We start from the raw sequence: 15,630 nt of genomic DNA on the forward strand, positions 1-15,630 counted from the left end.
GCTCGGTGTCGCTGTGTCTTAATGTCTGTTGTCTTAAATCACGGTGACGGGATTAAAGGGCTGGAAACAAGCGCGTCCTTCCCGGACAGAGTTTGGATGCAGTGAGACAGCGTCGTGGCTGCTTTGGATGAGAGCTCGCTGAGGTGTTCCCACACCAGAGCGACTCCATCAGCTCACCTGGATCAGCTCACCTGGATCAGCTCACCTGGCCTGGATCAGCTCACCTGGATCAGCTCACCTGGATCAGCTCACCTGGATCAGCTCACCTGGATCAGCTCACCTTCACGTACTGATTTCACTGTTTGTAAAGGGGTCTGGAGATATTCTGTTTTTATTATTGTCAACAAACTCTTCTCCCTCTGCGCCTCAGAGCTGCATTGTTGTTAAACTTAAAAACACATCAGTGAGCTTCACTGCTGCTCTGACGTGTTCCTTCATTATCAACACACACACACACACACACACACACACACACACACACACCGTCCTGCTGCCACAAATACTCACTCGAGCACCGCCTGTGGATTAATCCGCCGCAGAAAATGCAGTATTTCTTCCTGTTTGATTAAAAACTACAGAGACCAGATGTTTTAGGAAATGACTGAGACCTTCACTGGTCACCAGTAGCTGCCCCCGAATCTGCTTCCAGACTGTGTTGCTGGTCCACCGTGCTGTGCGTGGATCAGGTCCTTCCTACAGCCAGACACAAACCAGACACTCCAGCTCGCTCACTTCGCTCCGCATCGGCTAATCGGCTCACTGCGAGTGGGACCCAGATACCCCTTAAATAAAAACGCGTGTTTGCTATCCTGGCTCCAAAATGGTGGAACGAGCTCCCCAGTGATGTCCGGTCAGCAGACAGTCTTCACACCTGCAGACTGAAAACTCACCTGTTTCCACTGCACCTCCATGAATGAGAAAGATAAAAACTGAAAAAATAAACTTATAAAATATGCTGTCGAGGCCGTTAAGAGGTCAAACTAACCAACAGAGTATAACGTAGTCGAAGCTCCACCTTAAAGCAGCTGTGGTGTTAAAGTCCTGCTCGTGTGATTGCATCAGTGATAATATTCCAATGATATGATGCATATGATTGATTGTTATGAAGTCTTCAGTGTTTTTGCAGGGATACAACTTGGAGCTTTGTGGGAGGGACAACGTCCTGCAGCTTTCTCATGAATGTGTAGTTCTGTTTAGGCTTTGACAGAGGAATGAAGTTTAGTAACACTACAGTGTAAAAATACTCTTTACAAGTAAAAGTACCTGCTTTCAACATCGTACTCAAGTAAAAGTACAAAAGTATCAGCATCAAAATATACTGAAAGTCAAAGTACTCATCATGCAGAATCATATACAGCATATTAATCAGGGGCTAATCTCCTTTCCTGTATATACTGCTACGTGTCTTGACCGATAATATTACATCATATTTATTAGTTGAGGTACATTTTGTTTTAAGAATCTGAATCTGAGTAAAGTAGCAGAACATGGAAACACTAAAGTAAAGTACAAATAACTCAAACCTGTACTTCCCACCTCTGGGTTTGAGGCGTCGTAGTGTCTGCTGTGTTGCGCTGCAGGCGAACCAGGAAGCACTTTGTGCTTTGCTTTCTTTTATTCAGTTAATAAATTCAAAGTTTGGTTGATTCCACTTTGTTTCCACTAAGTTCCTTCTTTACCTTCTACATTTTGCTGCTAATAGTTTTGTACTTTTATGTAACATTTCAAATGCTGCACTTTTACTTGTAAGATTTGAGTCCTTCCACCAACACACACACACACACACACACACACACACACACACACACACACACACACACACACACACACACACACACACACACACACACACGCACACACATCCAGTGTCTGAACTGAAGACCACGAAGCAGAAAACAAGCGTCGTTGTTGACTTGACTTGAGAAAAACAATGAAACAACAACCCAATCACCATGTACGAGGCTGGGAAATCAGACCCTGTGTGCTCAGTGTGTGTGTGTGTGTGTGTGTGTGTGTGTTGGGCCTCCAGAGCAGAGTGTGAGGAATCCAGCGGGCCGGGTCGCTCGTCTGGGCCTGATTTACTGAGGCCCCAGTGAGTCTGCCTGCCTCGCTTTGTTTACGCGGATGAAATCTGAAACAAATGTGACTGTGATAGACCACCAACCCTGCAAACACACCAGCGTGTGTGTGTGTGTGTGTGTGTGTGTGTGTGTGTGCTGTTCTCTGCAGCTCTAAACGAACACGAGCTCTGATCTGACTGTCCTGCTGTCTGACACTTATGAGTGTTTCAGCTCAGATATAAAATCATCCAACACGCATCAGATGATGTGATTATTTTGTCAACATTTGTTTTTAGCTTTGACCTTATATGACACTATCGGACTCATGATGGACAGATAAGAAGAAAAACGGAATCCATGCGTGCTTCCTCCTGGCGCCTACATTACCCACAATGCAACCTGACCTCTGGCAGTTCTGACTCAGCAATAGCAAGTAGCAATACCACTCTGCAACAATACCTTTCTACAGGTTAAATATCTGCATTCAAAATGTAATTCAAAGGTATAATATTTGACTTTTTCTGCATTAAAATGTCTAAAAACAATATTACAATATCCCAAATGTTTCCAACAGAGAAATCTGTTATGTTCATCGAGGCAACGGTCCGTTTAGTCGGCTGTAAATGCGTCAGCGTGGTGTTTGTCTGGCAGAAGTTATAAATGGATTTCTATCCAGTTTTAAGGCCTGACTTACAGTATATCTCAAAAGTGAGTACACCCTTTAGATTTTTGCAAATATTCTGTTATATCCTTTCAGGGGATAACATTATCCTACTGAAACTTTGATATAACTTAAAGTAGTCAGTGTGCTGCTTGAATAACAGTATAGATTTATTGTCCTTTGAAAATTACTCAGTACACAGCTGTTAATGTCTAAACAGCTGGCAACAAAAGTGAGTACACCCCATAGTGAACATGTCCTAATTGTGCCCAAAGTGTCAATATTTTGTGTGACCACCATTGTTATCTAGCACTGCTTTAACCCTCCTGGGCATGGAATTCACCAGAGCTGCACAGGTTGCTTCTGGAATCTTCTTCCACTCCTCCACGACGACATCACGGAGCGCACGGATGTTGGACACCTTGCACTCCTCCACCTTCCTCTTGAGGATGCCCCACATGTGCTCAATTGGGTTTAGGTCTGGAGACATACTTGGCCAGTCCATCACCTTAACCTTCAGCTTCTTCAGCAAGGCCGTTGTCATCTTGGAGGTGTGTTTAGGGTCATTATCATGTTGGAAAACTGCCCTACGGCCCAGTTTCCGAAGAGAGGGGATCATGCTCTGCTGCAGGATGTCACAGTATATATTGGAATTCATGTGTCCCTCAATGAAATGCAGCTCCCCAGTGCCGGCAGCACTCATGCAGCCCCAGACCATGATGCTGCCACCACCATGCTTGACTGTAGGCAAAACACATTTGTCTTGGTACTCCTCACCAGGGTGCCGCCACACACGCCGGACACCATCTGACCCAAACAGGTTTATTTTGGTCTCATCAGACCACAGGACATGGTTCCAGTAACTCATGTTCTTGGATTCATTGTCTTCAGCAAACTGTTTGCGGGCTTTCTTATGCATCGGTTTCAGAAGGGGCTTCTGTCTGGGGCGACGGCCATACAAACCGATTTGATGCAGTGTGCGGCGTATGGTCTGGGCACTGACAGGCTGACATCCCACTTCTGCAACCTCTGCAGCAATGCTGGAAGCACTCGCACGTCTATTTTTGGAAACCAACCTCTGGATATGACGCTGAGCACGTGGACTCAACTTCTTTGGTCGACCCTGGCGAGGCCTGTTCCGAGTGGAACCTGTCCTGGAAAACCGCTGTATGATCTTAGCCACTGTGCTGCAACTCATTTTCATGGTGTTGGCAATCTTCTTATAGCCAAGGCCATCTTTGTGAAGCGCAATAATCCTTTTTTTCAGCCGCTCAGAGAGTTCCTTGCCATGAGGTGCCATGTTGTCCAGCATTCAGAGAGAATTGTGCCCAAAACACCAAATTTAACAGCCCTGCTTATCATTTACACCTGAATCCTTGTAACACTAACGAGTCACATGACACCAGGGCGGGAAAACAACATCATTGGGCACAATTAGGACATGTTCACTATGGGGTGTACTCACTTTTGTTGCCAGCTGTTTAGACATTAACAGCTGTGTACTGAGTAATTTTCAAAGGACAATAAATCTATACTGTTATTCAAGCAGCACACTGACTACTTTAAGTTATATCAAAGTTTCAGTAGGATAATGTTATCCCCTGAAAGGATATAACAGAATATTTGCAAAAATCTAAAGGGTGTACTCACTTTTGAGATATACTGTAAGTCACCTGACTTCCTCCTTCGCTCATGATTAACACGACCACCGCAGGACGAGGACTGACACTAAACGTGAATAAGGGTCGTAATAAGCTGCTTGCACAGACGACCTATACGGATGTTTTTTGGGATCTGGCTCCAAAGAAGTAAGTAAAGAACTTTAATCTGGAAAACTGAAGACGTTCAGATGTTTGGCAACAGCAGACCATGTTTGTGACAACCAGATACTTTAGATCATAAACAAACACAGAGCTGTTGTCCCCACCCAACACACACACACACACACACACACACACACACACACACACACACACACACACACACACACACACACAGCCTCTCCCTCCAGCTGTCACAGGATGCAATGTCTCGCTCTCACTCTGTTGTTGTACGAGCACAATAACATCCTGATCCTGGAGCCTCGGGCTCACAGGGGCCCCGCCTGCAGCCAGGGGGCCTTCATCATCATCTTCATCATCATCCAGTGTTAACATTTGTGGTGTTTCTTGAATTTAAAATCAGCAGTTTGTTTATAACGTCTCAGATTTCGTCACTTTGTTGATAAAGTTTTAGTTTAGTGTTGATGACGGACATTAATGTGATCCTTTATAAATACATGATGTTAATATCTTTCTATGAACCCTTTGCAACTTTCAGAAGGACAATGAATGTCTTCAGTATTTATTAATGCCTAAAACAACTAAAACAGGATTTAAAAACCAACTGAAACAACTGACGTGTGACGAAGAGAAGACACGCTGATCGCTCACTCTGCACAGCGTCTTCCTGACAATTGCAACAACACAGAAAGTAGGCGGACACGAACATCGCTGGACAAAACTACGATATAATAAACTCACAGATTTGGTTTGTTATAATCCGCATAATTTAGTGTAACCATAGCATGTGTTTTAATCCTGTAATAGTAGCTTTAGATCACCCTCCAATCTCAAGAAGTTCAAGAGATACAAAACAGTGACACCAATTAATGCATCAAAATGTACTGAACATGTTCGTGTGCCCCAAAGTTCCTGTCACGTGTCTGTATCTGCAAAATCCCTAAATAGCGACAGCGTCCCACAAATCGAGGGAAACCCCCCCCAATTAAAAAAATATATTATTTTAACAAACTGCTCGTTAAATCCCAAAAACATGGAGTCAGGAATACAAAGAATATGTTTGAGGACTTGTGTTTAGATTATTGTGATTGTCTCATAAACGCACACACACACACACACACACACACACACACACACGCACACACACACACACACACACACACGCTGCTTCTTTAGTTTCCAGATGATGTATTTATACACGTCTCATTGTCTCTTTCTGTTACAAGAGATTTACATCCATTATATTAGAAACAATAAAAAAATAGAACTGAAAATGTACATCATACACTTGATACATATATGTAGATATATATATATCTACATATATCATATATATATATATATCTATATATATATATATATATAGATAGATATATATATATTCTGTTTTTTACATCAGTAAAAATGTGAATTATATAAAAAAGACAAACCAATGAATACAACCTTTGCTCTTTTTTCTTTTTACACAGTTATTATTTTCTGAAATATACATCAGGACATAAATGAAGAGGAGGCTTCAGGCACTTTCCTTTAATATCTGAAGTGAGCGCAGGCCGGAGACGCTGCGCCCGACAGACGCTGCGCCCGACAGACGCTGCGCCCGACAGACGCTGCGCCCGACAGACGCTGCGTCCGACAGACCGACTGCTTTGGTTCACTTTCAGAGCCACAGAGAGAAAAGTGAACGTGGGAATCTTCTCTACAACGGATGGCAGCAGTATCATGAAGCTTGATTGACAGGAAACACAACAGAGAGAGGAGAGAGAGGTGAGACAGACAGACAGACATTCAGACAGACAGACAGGCAGACAGACAGACAGACAGGCAGACAGACAGACAGGCAGACAGACAGCTTTATAACAGAGGCCTTCAATTGATTGCTGCTCGCTTCAGTCTCGAGTCTCTTTTTTGAATTAAAGGTGCTTTTAACCGGCGTACTGGTGGCATGTTTCATGTTTCATGTTTCAGGTTTCATGATTCATGTTTCAGGTTTCATGATTCATGTTTCATGTTTCATGTTTCAGGTTTCATGATTCATGTTTCATGTTTCAGGTTTCAGGTTTCAGGTTTCAGGTTTCATGTTTCAGGTTTCAGGTTTCATGATTCATGTTTCAGGTTTCATGATTCATGTTTCATGTTTCAGGTTTCATGATTCATGTTTCATGTTTCATGTTTCAGGTTTCATGATTCATGTTTCATGTTTCAGGTTTCAGGTTTCAGGTTTCATGTTTCATGTTTCTCATCACTGCCGACCGATCTTCCAAATCATCAGTTATTTTAAGAATTTCACACCATTCAGACAACCGCTGCTTTGAACTGGACATGTCTATAAAAAGACTTTAACTTCGAAGTTTTGGATCATTTTTTTAATCTTCCTCTTCTGCGATTAAAGGACCGATGTTTTATCCCTATTTACTGCAAATCGTATATTTTCTAAAATTCCATGAATTTCCATTTATGTTTGAACTATAGAGCTGTGTGAGACTCAGCTAAATGCTAACATGCTAACATTTAGCATGTTCACCACCTTAGTTTAGTGTGCTAGCATGCTAACATTAGCTAATCAGCACTGATGGGAACGTCATTAGCTCTGCAGGTTTTTGGTCTTAAACGTAACATTACGATATCGCAGACACACATTAATGTAGATGTTATGTTCACTTTGATTGACTGTAACACTCTTTTAGGAGTTTTCTTTAGGAGTCTGGATAAGTACAAAACTGTATTGTGTGTTTTCAACTCGGACACGTGAGGTTTGAACGTTGGATGAAAAAGAGCTATCACATCCTTTATAACATGTTACCGTCATGTTCTGACTCTGATTACTGACATTGAATGCACCACAGAAATGGTCCTGAATGGACAATATGATGATAAGAACATTTAAGTTTATAATATAAACAATTAAAAATGTAATAAATAAAGCTTATAGCTAAAATAAAGATCAATGTTTCAAGTCTCTGTGAATTGATTTTCATAAAACTGAGACCAGTCGCTGCCTCGGAGGAAAGAAATGAAAGGTATCACTTGGAAAATGTTCAGCAGCTTTAAGACACAAACTGAAGTAACACAAAGTGCAGGAGCGGCTTCATCACAGCAAACGGTCCGACTGTTTGAGTTCGTCTCCACATTCAGAGGATTTATGTACGTAGCGTTAAGACAAGACGCACACTGTCTGTTTCCCGCCTTCCTGAATCATCTGTTCTTCTGTGTAGTGATGAAGACTGAGGTTTTGTTTCCTGCACACACTGAACTGCTGCAGCTTATTCATTCGCTTTAGCTCACACTGTTCATAAACACACATTATTCTGTGAAATGAGCACAAAGTCTTAAAATGGAGGTTTAAGATTTTATGCATTTCTTTACTATGAAGATTAATTATCGAGCGATGGCGGAACATGTTACCGTAAAGTGGTATAAACAAGCTTTAATAAAAAATGTTACGTTCGTTTAGCCAATAGCCAAACACAGTGAGCTATCCGTCCTGAAACTACAAAATCATTTCCTGGAAATTAAATTATTGCTTTCATAATTTAAAGGTTTAATTTCCTGTTTTGAAAAAAGAAACTTTTTTAAAGCTTTTTTCAGATTTTGTGCTCATTTCGTAAAAATGTTCAGGAGCAGTGAGAGCACGCTCTGTTTACCGTCTTTCTTTTACCTTTTGTTTAAAACATTTTTTAATCATTTCTAAAAAAATAAATAAAAATGTTGTTGTTGGAAATTAAATCAAGGGAATTATTAAAGATTATATTTGAGTTCAATTTTATTTTTGGACACTATTTTGGACTTTGTGTCGATATTTATACCAATAAAAAGATTATTTTTGATACTGAGCCACACACACACACACACATACACACACACACACACACACACACACACACACACACATACACACACACACACACACACACACACACACACACACACACACACACACACACACACACACACACACACTAAGCTTAATAACTGAAGCCGTGTTTTGTCACAGCTTTGCTCTTACTGGTGTTTTTGTACTTCATCAAACAAACCTCCAAAACCAGTAAAGACGGAGCAGCGAGACCAGAACAGCGAAGATGATTCAATGAGGTCCATTGAATCATGTTGGTTTTTTTTGTTTGTAACTGCAAACAGCACGAAACTTTACTTTTCAGGATTTAATTCTGAGTCACAGTTTTGCACCTGCTGGAAAATTGTCGTTGTGTTTCTGGATTATTTGCCATTTTACTGGTCAGACGAACTGGTTTATGTGTTCGGTTGGCTGGAAGGTGAGCAGCTGAAGTGCTTCTGCTGAACGTCAGGGAACCAAAGCTGCAAAACATTCAGCTTAACAGCAGCTACTCCTACTGTAACTCAAGAGCTGGAGCTGGAGTCAGGACACAGTTAGCCTAGCTTAGCATAAAGACTGGAAGCAGGGGGAAACTGCTAGCCTGGCCATTGTTGCTTTTACATTTCTGTTTGTGTACAGATAAAATATATAATATGTTCATTTGTAGCTTTAGTGGTAGATGTTGAACTTTTGAGCCAGGCTAGCAGTTCCCCCTGCTTCCAGTCTTTATGCTAAGCTAGGCTAACTACGTCCTGATTCTCATCTTACTAAAGAAAAAGACCTCTGTCTTATCTTGTTGAACTAACCCTTTAAGATGAAATCATCTGAAATGATTGTGTGCACACTAAAATGTTTTTAAGATGAAATGTTTTGCAGCGTCAGTGAGCTGCAGTTTCCTCTACAAACACGACAACATTCATACAACGCAGAAGAAATGACATATTCAAGCCTTTAAAACACACGAGTGTAAAAATATAAAGTACCTGTTAAATATATATAGATATATATATTTATATATACTGTAGATATATATCTATATATATATAATTTTATATAGAAATTAATATTCTTTGTTCAGTCTTTTTCTTTCGATCAGACAAAGTTCTTCTTCTTCTCCTTCTGGAAATCGGAGACGAGACAAACAACAACAAAATCACAGCGGCCTCCGTTTCCCATGAGTCCTTGCGGTCTCTGCGACGCCTCAGCCCACAGCTTTGTGTTTCCCGCCACAGCAGCGGCAGGCCACGCCGCAGCGGTAGCACGCCCTGAGGGGGGCGTAGCAGCACATGCAGGGTGCCAGCAACGACAGACCCACCAGGGCAGTCCAGCGCAGACAGAAGCGCTCGTCGCTGGTGTCACAGGAGCAGGGGTCCGAGTAATCCCCCTCCGGGTCCGACATGCAGTGATAGAGCAGGCTGTCCGCGCACCACATGAAGCTGACCCGCCTGATGCAGGTCTGTATGGGGTCAGGTGCTTCCTGGCAGCGGCCCCGCCCGTTATCCTCATGGTTAAACATGTCCTGACAGTAAACGCAGCGAGAACGCTCGCCGTCCTCCTTCCGCCTCTTGCCTTTGGGCTGCAGGGCTCGCGGCTGCACCGTCACCACGGCTCTGTGGCCGCTGCCCAGCTCCAGGCAGCCGGGTTTGCCGTCGCAGCCTCGCTGCACGTTGCAGCTCAGAGGGTACGGGTAGGTGTAGTCGTGTTTGGGCGGCTCGCTCTTGGCGAAGTGTACGTAGGCGTCGAGGTTGTCGGGCTGGGAGAGTTTGTCACGCGTGGAGTTGGCGTGGCGGTAGTCCTCATAGCCGGTGAGCCAGGTTCGCTCGCGGGGGTTGATGCGTACGATCTCTTCCTCCTCCACCTGGAAGCTGACGTGACGAGGGAACATGTGCACCGCCTGCAGAGACACAGCTGTTTAAAAACGTAGTCCTCCAGGGCGACATGAGGTCAGCAGAAACAGGAACACAGCTGCTAACGGCAGTCGGCTGTTTTCCTTGGAAGACCTCGTGAGTTATGGTCTTTATGGTTAATGACTCATACTCATATCTCAACAGATATGCATTTAAAATAATGATTCTGTACAACCTGGATCAAAGGCCTTCACGACACATTTGTCATTATTTCAGCTTCAGCTACATTATTTTCTTTTAATGTAAGAATATGAAGATTTCTACAACGATCCCTCAGCTTTTTGGAGATCGCTTTAGAAATCGTCATCGCAAATATTTTCAGAAGAAGGAAATGCATTCAACACTTTGGGGTTGGGTTTGGGTTGAAGGACGACACTGAACATATCTTGTATCGTGCACTAAATGGAACCTCATTTATTTAGTTTTCATGAACAATATGGCTGCCGTAAAAAAGGGCTATTAGATTTTGGGTCATTTAAATAGCTGCAGCTCCCACTCTCTACTCACCTGGTCCAGGAAGTAGTGATCCGAGGGCCAGTGGTGCTCGTAGAAATGTCCCAAGATGCAATGGTGCCGACGGGCCTCGCAGAAGTTGGGCGGGGCCAGCGTGTGCATCGATGGCTCTCTCTTCTGGGACGAGTTGGACGAGCTGTCGGTGGCCGTCTGGAGGACAGAGAGGAGACGGTGTGACTACAGCTCACCCTGCAGGAAGGTTAAAAGGTAATTCTGTGGTGATTAGAAAACTGTCGCTGCTCCACTGCACATGATCTCAAACACGCAGGTTTGTTGCACTGCTGGTCGCAAACCAATCAGAGGTGTCCCAGCAGCTAGTAACGCAGTAGTAGATGTTACAACTCCACATTAAAATGTCCAAAAATGACATGAAGTGAAACAATGGAAAGACGGAAACACTGGACTCAAAGGGGAAGCAGGACCTTCATGCACTGATGGAGGGAATCATCTATAATCTAAAATGTCCAAAAATGACTTGACCTATGTTATATTTTGTTACGTTGTGCACTTCCATTAACCCAAATGTTCCAACGACGTGAAGGATTTTAGTCTAAGAAGGTTAGGCTCTTAAGTTATCAGAGAAACAAGCTGAGCAAACGTTAGCGGCAACCAAACCGCATCAGAAAAACGCTGATTTTTAAAGTGAAACGACTTTATTCAGTTTTTTACCGGTTTTAATCACAATGCCCGTTTGTTTGGGAGAGGAGGAGACTTCTGGAGACAAACCGGCTGAGCGATCCTTATAGGGAGACGCTGACTACAATGACGGCAATGGAGGTGAAGGCAACAACTCCCATGATCAGTCTTTTGTTGTTGTTTTGATTGAGACACCCATAGTGACAGAAAATGACATATTGTGCTTTAAAAAGCTGCTTCACTACAATTTAACGTCGTCTGTGCAAACTCCATCTCCCGAGGAAGATCCTGTGATCTGATAGAAAGCTCCAGAACAGTAAGAAACAGACTTTGTGATGAGGTTGTTTTGTTATCATCGACACAGCTGTTTGAATCCAGAAGTGCGACGTCATTGATCCTCCTCTTGACTGCTGACTGAGTCTCTGCACCACCTGAGAAGTCGACCACCTGAGCTTCACTCCACCGTGTGCAGTCAGACATCCTGTGCACGAAGAGAGAAAACAAAACCAGAACCGTCTCTGAAGTCTTTGTGTTTTTATTGGGTCTGCGTTAAATGAATCCCAGCCTGGCGTTTTGCGGCCCTGTGAGCGCTCGGCGCCGTGTGTTGAGTTGCGTCATCCTCCAGGTCGACGCACGCTGCAGCTTTCATGTGGCTCACTCGGATCACACAAGAAGACTTCCTTCAAAAACCAGAGAGGTGAGGAACTGAAGAACTTCACAGCAAAGTGAACAAACTGCTTTCTCACTATTCTGATCCGTTTTCTCTGAGCAGTCTGCAAACACACAGAACTGTCACTACGCTGATGTTCTGGATTCATCTTACATTTAACTGAATCAACTTTGGACTGTGTCTCTGCTTCACATCTTCAGTTGAAGTCGAGGTACACACATTCCCCGCCTTCATAAACGTTTGCAAAGCTCTCTGTAAACATAGTTTGGAAACTTGTTTACATAAGTCTGTAGTTTTCTTCTTCTCCACTTGTATTTGTGCATTAATGCCCCAGCTATGTCTTGCCGTTTTCATTTTATAGACAGTCTTTCAGAAAAAAAAGCTGGATTTCTTAGCAACACATCGGAGGATTTGGCGTGCAGGTCGAGCTAACGACTGACGCAGAGGTCGAAACACTTTCAGTTTGTTTCAAACGAAGAAAAATGTGACCGACAAACACGAGTGAACAGTGTCGTTCACTGTTGGGCGAAACAAAGTGCTGAATGGTGGTTTTTCTGTGTATTAGAATATTTTGCATAGTAAAGATGAAATGTCATAATTACATTTTAAACTCTTTTGTATATTACTAAACTTATTAACTTATCCTGTGTTCTGATTGGTCGGACTCTTCTCTCCTCCGATAGACACGACACGTTACGTTAACGTAATTAAATTCAGATATACTGCACATATTATTTTACAGTAATTTGCCATTTTTTAAATTGTATTTTATTTTGGTATTTGTGATTTTTAATATTTTTGAAAACATTTTTTAATATTTTCTTTTATTCAATATTTGCTCTTATTTATCCATTTTAATTTCTCTCACTGTATTCATGTATTAATTCTCACCAATACACCAAAGCAAACTCCTTGTTTGTGAAACATTCAGATTTCGTCACATAACTGTAGTTCAGTGAAGCTCAAAGCCTCCGTAGTTTCAGAAACACATCGTTCATACTGCTGCTGCTCTTCAAACACATTCCTGCAGTTCGTCCACATCTCCTCCGTTATTCAGGGCCTCCAGAGGGAAGCACTGCCTCACGGCCGGGAGGGTTTTATTTACTCCTGAAGAAGGTTGATCTACATCCTCATTGTCCTCCGAGCCTCCTCAACGTCTCGGACCCGTCCTCTTCCTCCTCTTCGGGGAGCCAGACTTCAGACTTGCAGACAGGACGGATGGGAATGATCTGCAGCCGGGGCGGTTGGGCCACGTTCCCCTCCGTCAGCGCGGCTCTCCTCTAAACGAGGCCAGCTATGTAAACAGGCAGCTCAGTGACGGATTACTGACAGGTGGACATCCTGCGGAAACGATCCACCCTTCTTCTTTGAAGCCAATGGAAAGAAAGCTGAAGCAGGACCTTCATGGACTGAGGATGGAGGGAATCATCCATGGTTTTATTTCTCTTGACTCTTTAATGACTGTTTTTAAATGTCTTTTTATAATATGTTTTATATCTTAAAGCCTCTAATGTTTTCGATGTGCTTTATAAATAAACTAACCTGGCCTTATGATGCTATGTATCTGCAGGTTTATCATATTTGTGGTGCTAATGTATTGCATATTTAACTGTAGTAGTATTGTGCAGTTATATGTACTTTTATATACCTATTTAGTATTATTTGATGAGATCATGTGCTGTAGAGGAGACATTATGAACGTGAGAGACTTTCTCTTTATGTTTGAATGTCTTGTGTTTTATGTGGAACCCAGGAAGAATAGTTAGTGCTGTAATAACTAAAGGGGATCATAAATAAAGTAAAGAAGTGGAGGAGCTTGTAACAGAGAGTAAAGTGTAAAGAGCAGCATCCATCTCTGCATCTCATGCACATGGCAAAATGTTGAAAACGTTTTACTCGGTTTCTTTTTCCTGCATGAACGTGAAAGGCAAAATGAGTAGTGTGTGTGTGTGTGTGTGTGTGTGTGTGTGTGTGCTGCTCCTGCGTTGGTGACAAATCCCAAACAGGACGGAGACGTGTGTCTGGTCATAAACACTCCAGGATACCAAACCCCTCCCGTCCTTTATACTTCCTGTCTGCCACCCACCAAGGTCACACACACACACACACATGCAGTTTTGCTTCTGTCGCTGGAAACAAAAGCAGCATCTCCTGTCCGAGCCCCAAATAACAAAAAAAAGCTCGTCCCTATTTCCTCCTGGAAAAACAGGAATAGGAATTCTGACGCATTAAAGATGAAATAATGGGTCGTATGGATGAAGGCTGGATGAAGGATGGATGAAGGCTGGATGAAGGCTGGATGAAGGATGGATGAAGGATGGATGAAGGCTGGATGAAGGATGGATGAAGGATGGATGAAGGCTGGATGAAGGATGGATGAAGGCTGGATGAAGGATGGATGAAGGATGGATGAAGGCTGGATGAAGGATGGATGAAGGATGGATGAAGGCTGGATGAAGGATGGATGAAGGATGGATGAAGGATGGATGAAGGCTGGATGAAGGATGGATGAAGGATGGATGAAGGATGGATGAAGGCTGGATGAAGGATGGATGAAGGATGGATGAAGGATGGACTCCATCTTTACGCTTGCTTTACTCATATTTCCCTCAATATCCCCGAAATGACAAGATCCATTTACTGCACTCAGCGACTGAAGGTTTCCTCAGAGCTCATCAGTGTTTAAAGAGTTTCTCACCGTGAAGACGTCGTCATCGCCGAGCTCCGCCTCATTCTGCAGCGTCGATGAGGACGTGGTCGACCCTGAAGGACACACAGGAGGGATGTGTAAGACAGGAAGTGACAAGACTTGTTTTATTTTAGAGTGTAGCCAATAATGACTTACTGACCTTACAGTCAGTAACGGACGAAAAGTTCCTCTCTAGTGTTGTTTCCAAGCAAAACCACCAACACAACCTCTCGCTATTGTTCTCTGACCAGTTGTTTTGGTCCGCACCAGAGACTAAATGTTGGCTTGTGAAATCGCCCTTAAAGGTGCAGGTACAGGCCAGATTCGGATCTCAGTTTATGCTGATGCAGAACTCGTTGCAACACATATCCTATGCACGCTTTGCAACATGGTTGTTAGCCAACAAGCTAACACAAGCTAATAATCCACGGGTCAGGAAGGTTTTGTTTGAATTTGCAAAAATGTGCAAAGCCAGCAACTGCTCTATGACATATCGGCTAAATCCTCTTGACTGGCACTGAGATTACTGATCATGCAAAGTCATTTTGTAGTTTGCAGAAGCTACTTCAAAGGTATTCCAATACTTCTCATCTTCGGACTTCCCCGAGCTGTGAGTGTGGGACCGTACCTTCCGTCAGGTCCTCCAGGGCCTTCCTCACCCCGCGGTCGAAGGCTCTGGCGTCAGACGGGCTCTGGAAGGTCAGCCCACACTTCCTGTTGTCCACCCTCCAGTGGTGGAACGTCGGCGTGGCCTTCGTGTAGACCAGATCCTTCTTCAAGAAACACTCAAGAATCACCTGGAAAATCATCACATCGGACAAACAACGTGAGACGACCTGAACAATAAAACATGTCGTTCCAAACGTAGAAGGTCACCTATG

General features: G+C 43.2%; 1 protein-coding gene across 1 annotated transcript in view; it reads right to left on the bottom strand.

Annotated features, from left to right (window-relative positions):
* Positions 1-6,620: 6,620 nt before the first annotated feature.
* spred2a (sprouty related EVH1 domain containing 2a) overlaps positions 6,621-15,630 on the bottom strand; it is a 20,983-nt gene continuing 11,973 nt past the window's right edge. Inside the window, exons 3-6 of the mRNA XM_029437067.1 lie at positions 15,378-15,546; positions 14,759-14,823; positions 10,749-10,904; positions 6,621-10,228 (exon numbers count right to left, since the gene is read on the bottom strand). Coding sequence (XP_029292927.1) covers positions 9,536-10,228; positions 10,749-10,904; positions 14,759-14,823; positions 15,378-15,546 — 1,083 coding nt within the window. The 3' untranslated portion in view covers positions 6,621-9,535. The remainder of the gene's footprint in view (positions 10,229-10,748; positions 10,905-14,758; positions 14,824-15,377; positions 15,547-15,630) is intronic.

Source organism: Cottoperca gobio, chromosome 1 (genome assembly GCF_900634415.1).
Source record: "Cottoperca gobio chromosome 1, fCotGob3.1, whole genome shotgun sequence".
Taxonomy (NCBI): Eukaryota; Metazoa; Chordata; class Actinopteri; order Perciformes; family Bovichtidae; genus Cottoperca; species Cottoperca gobio.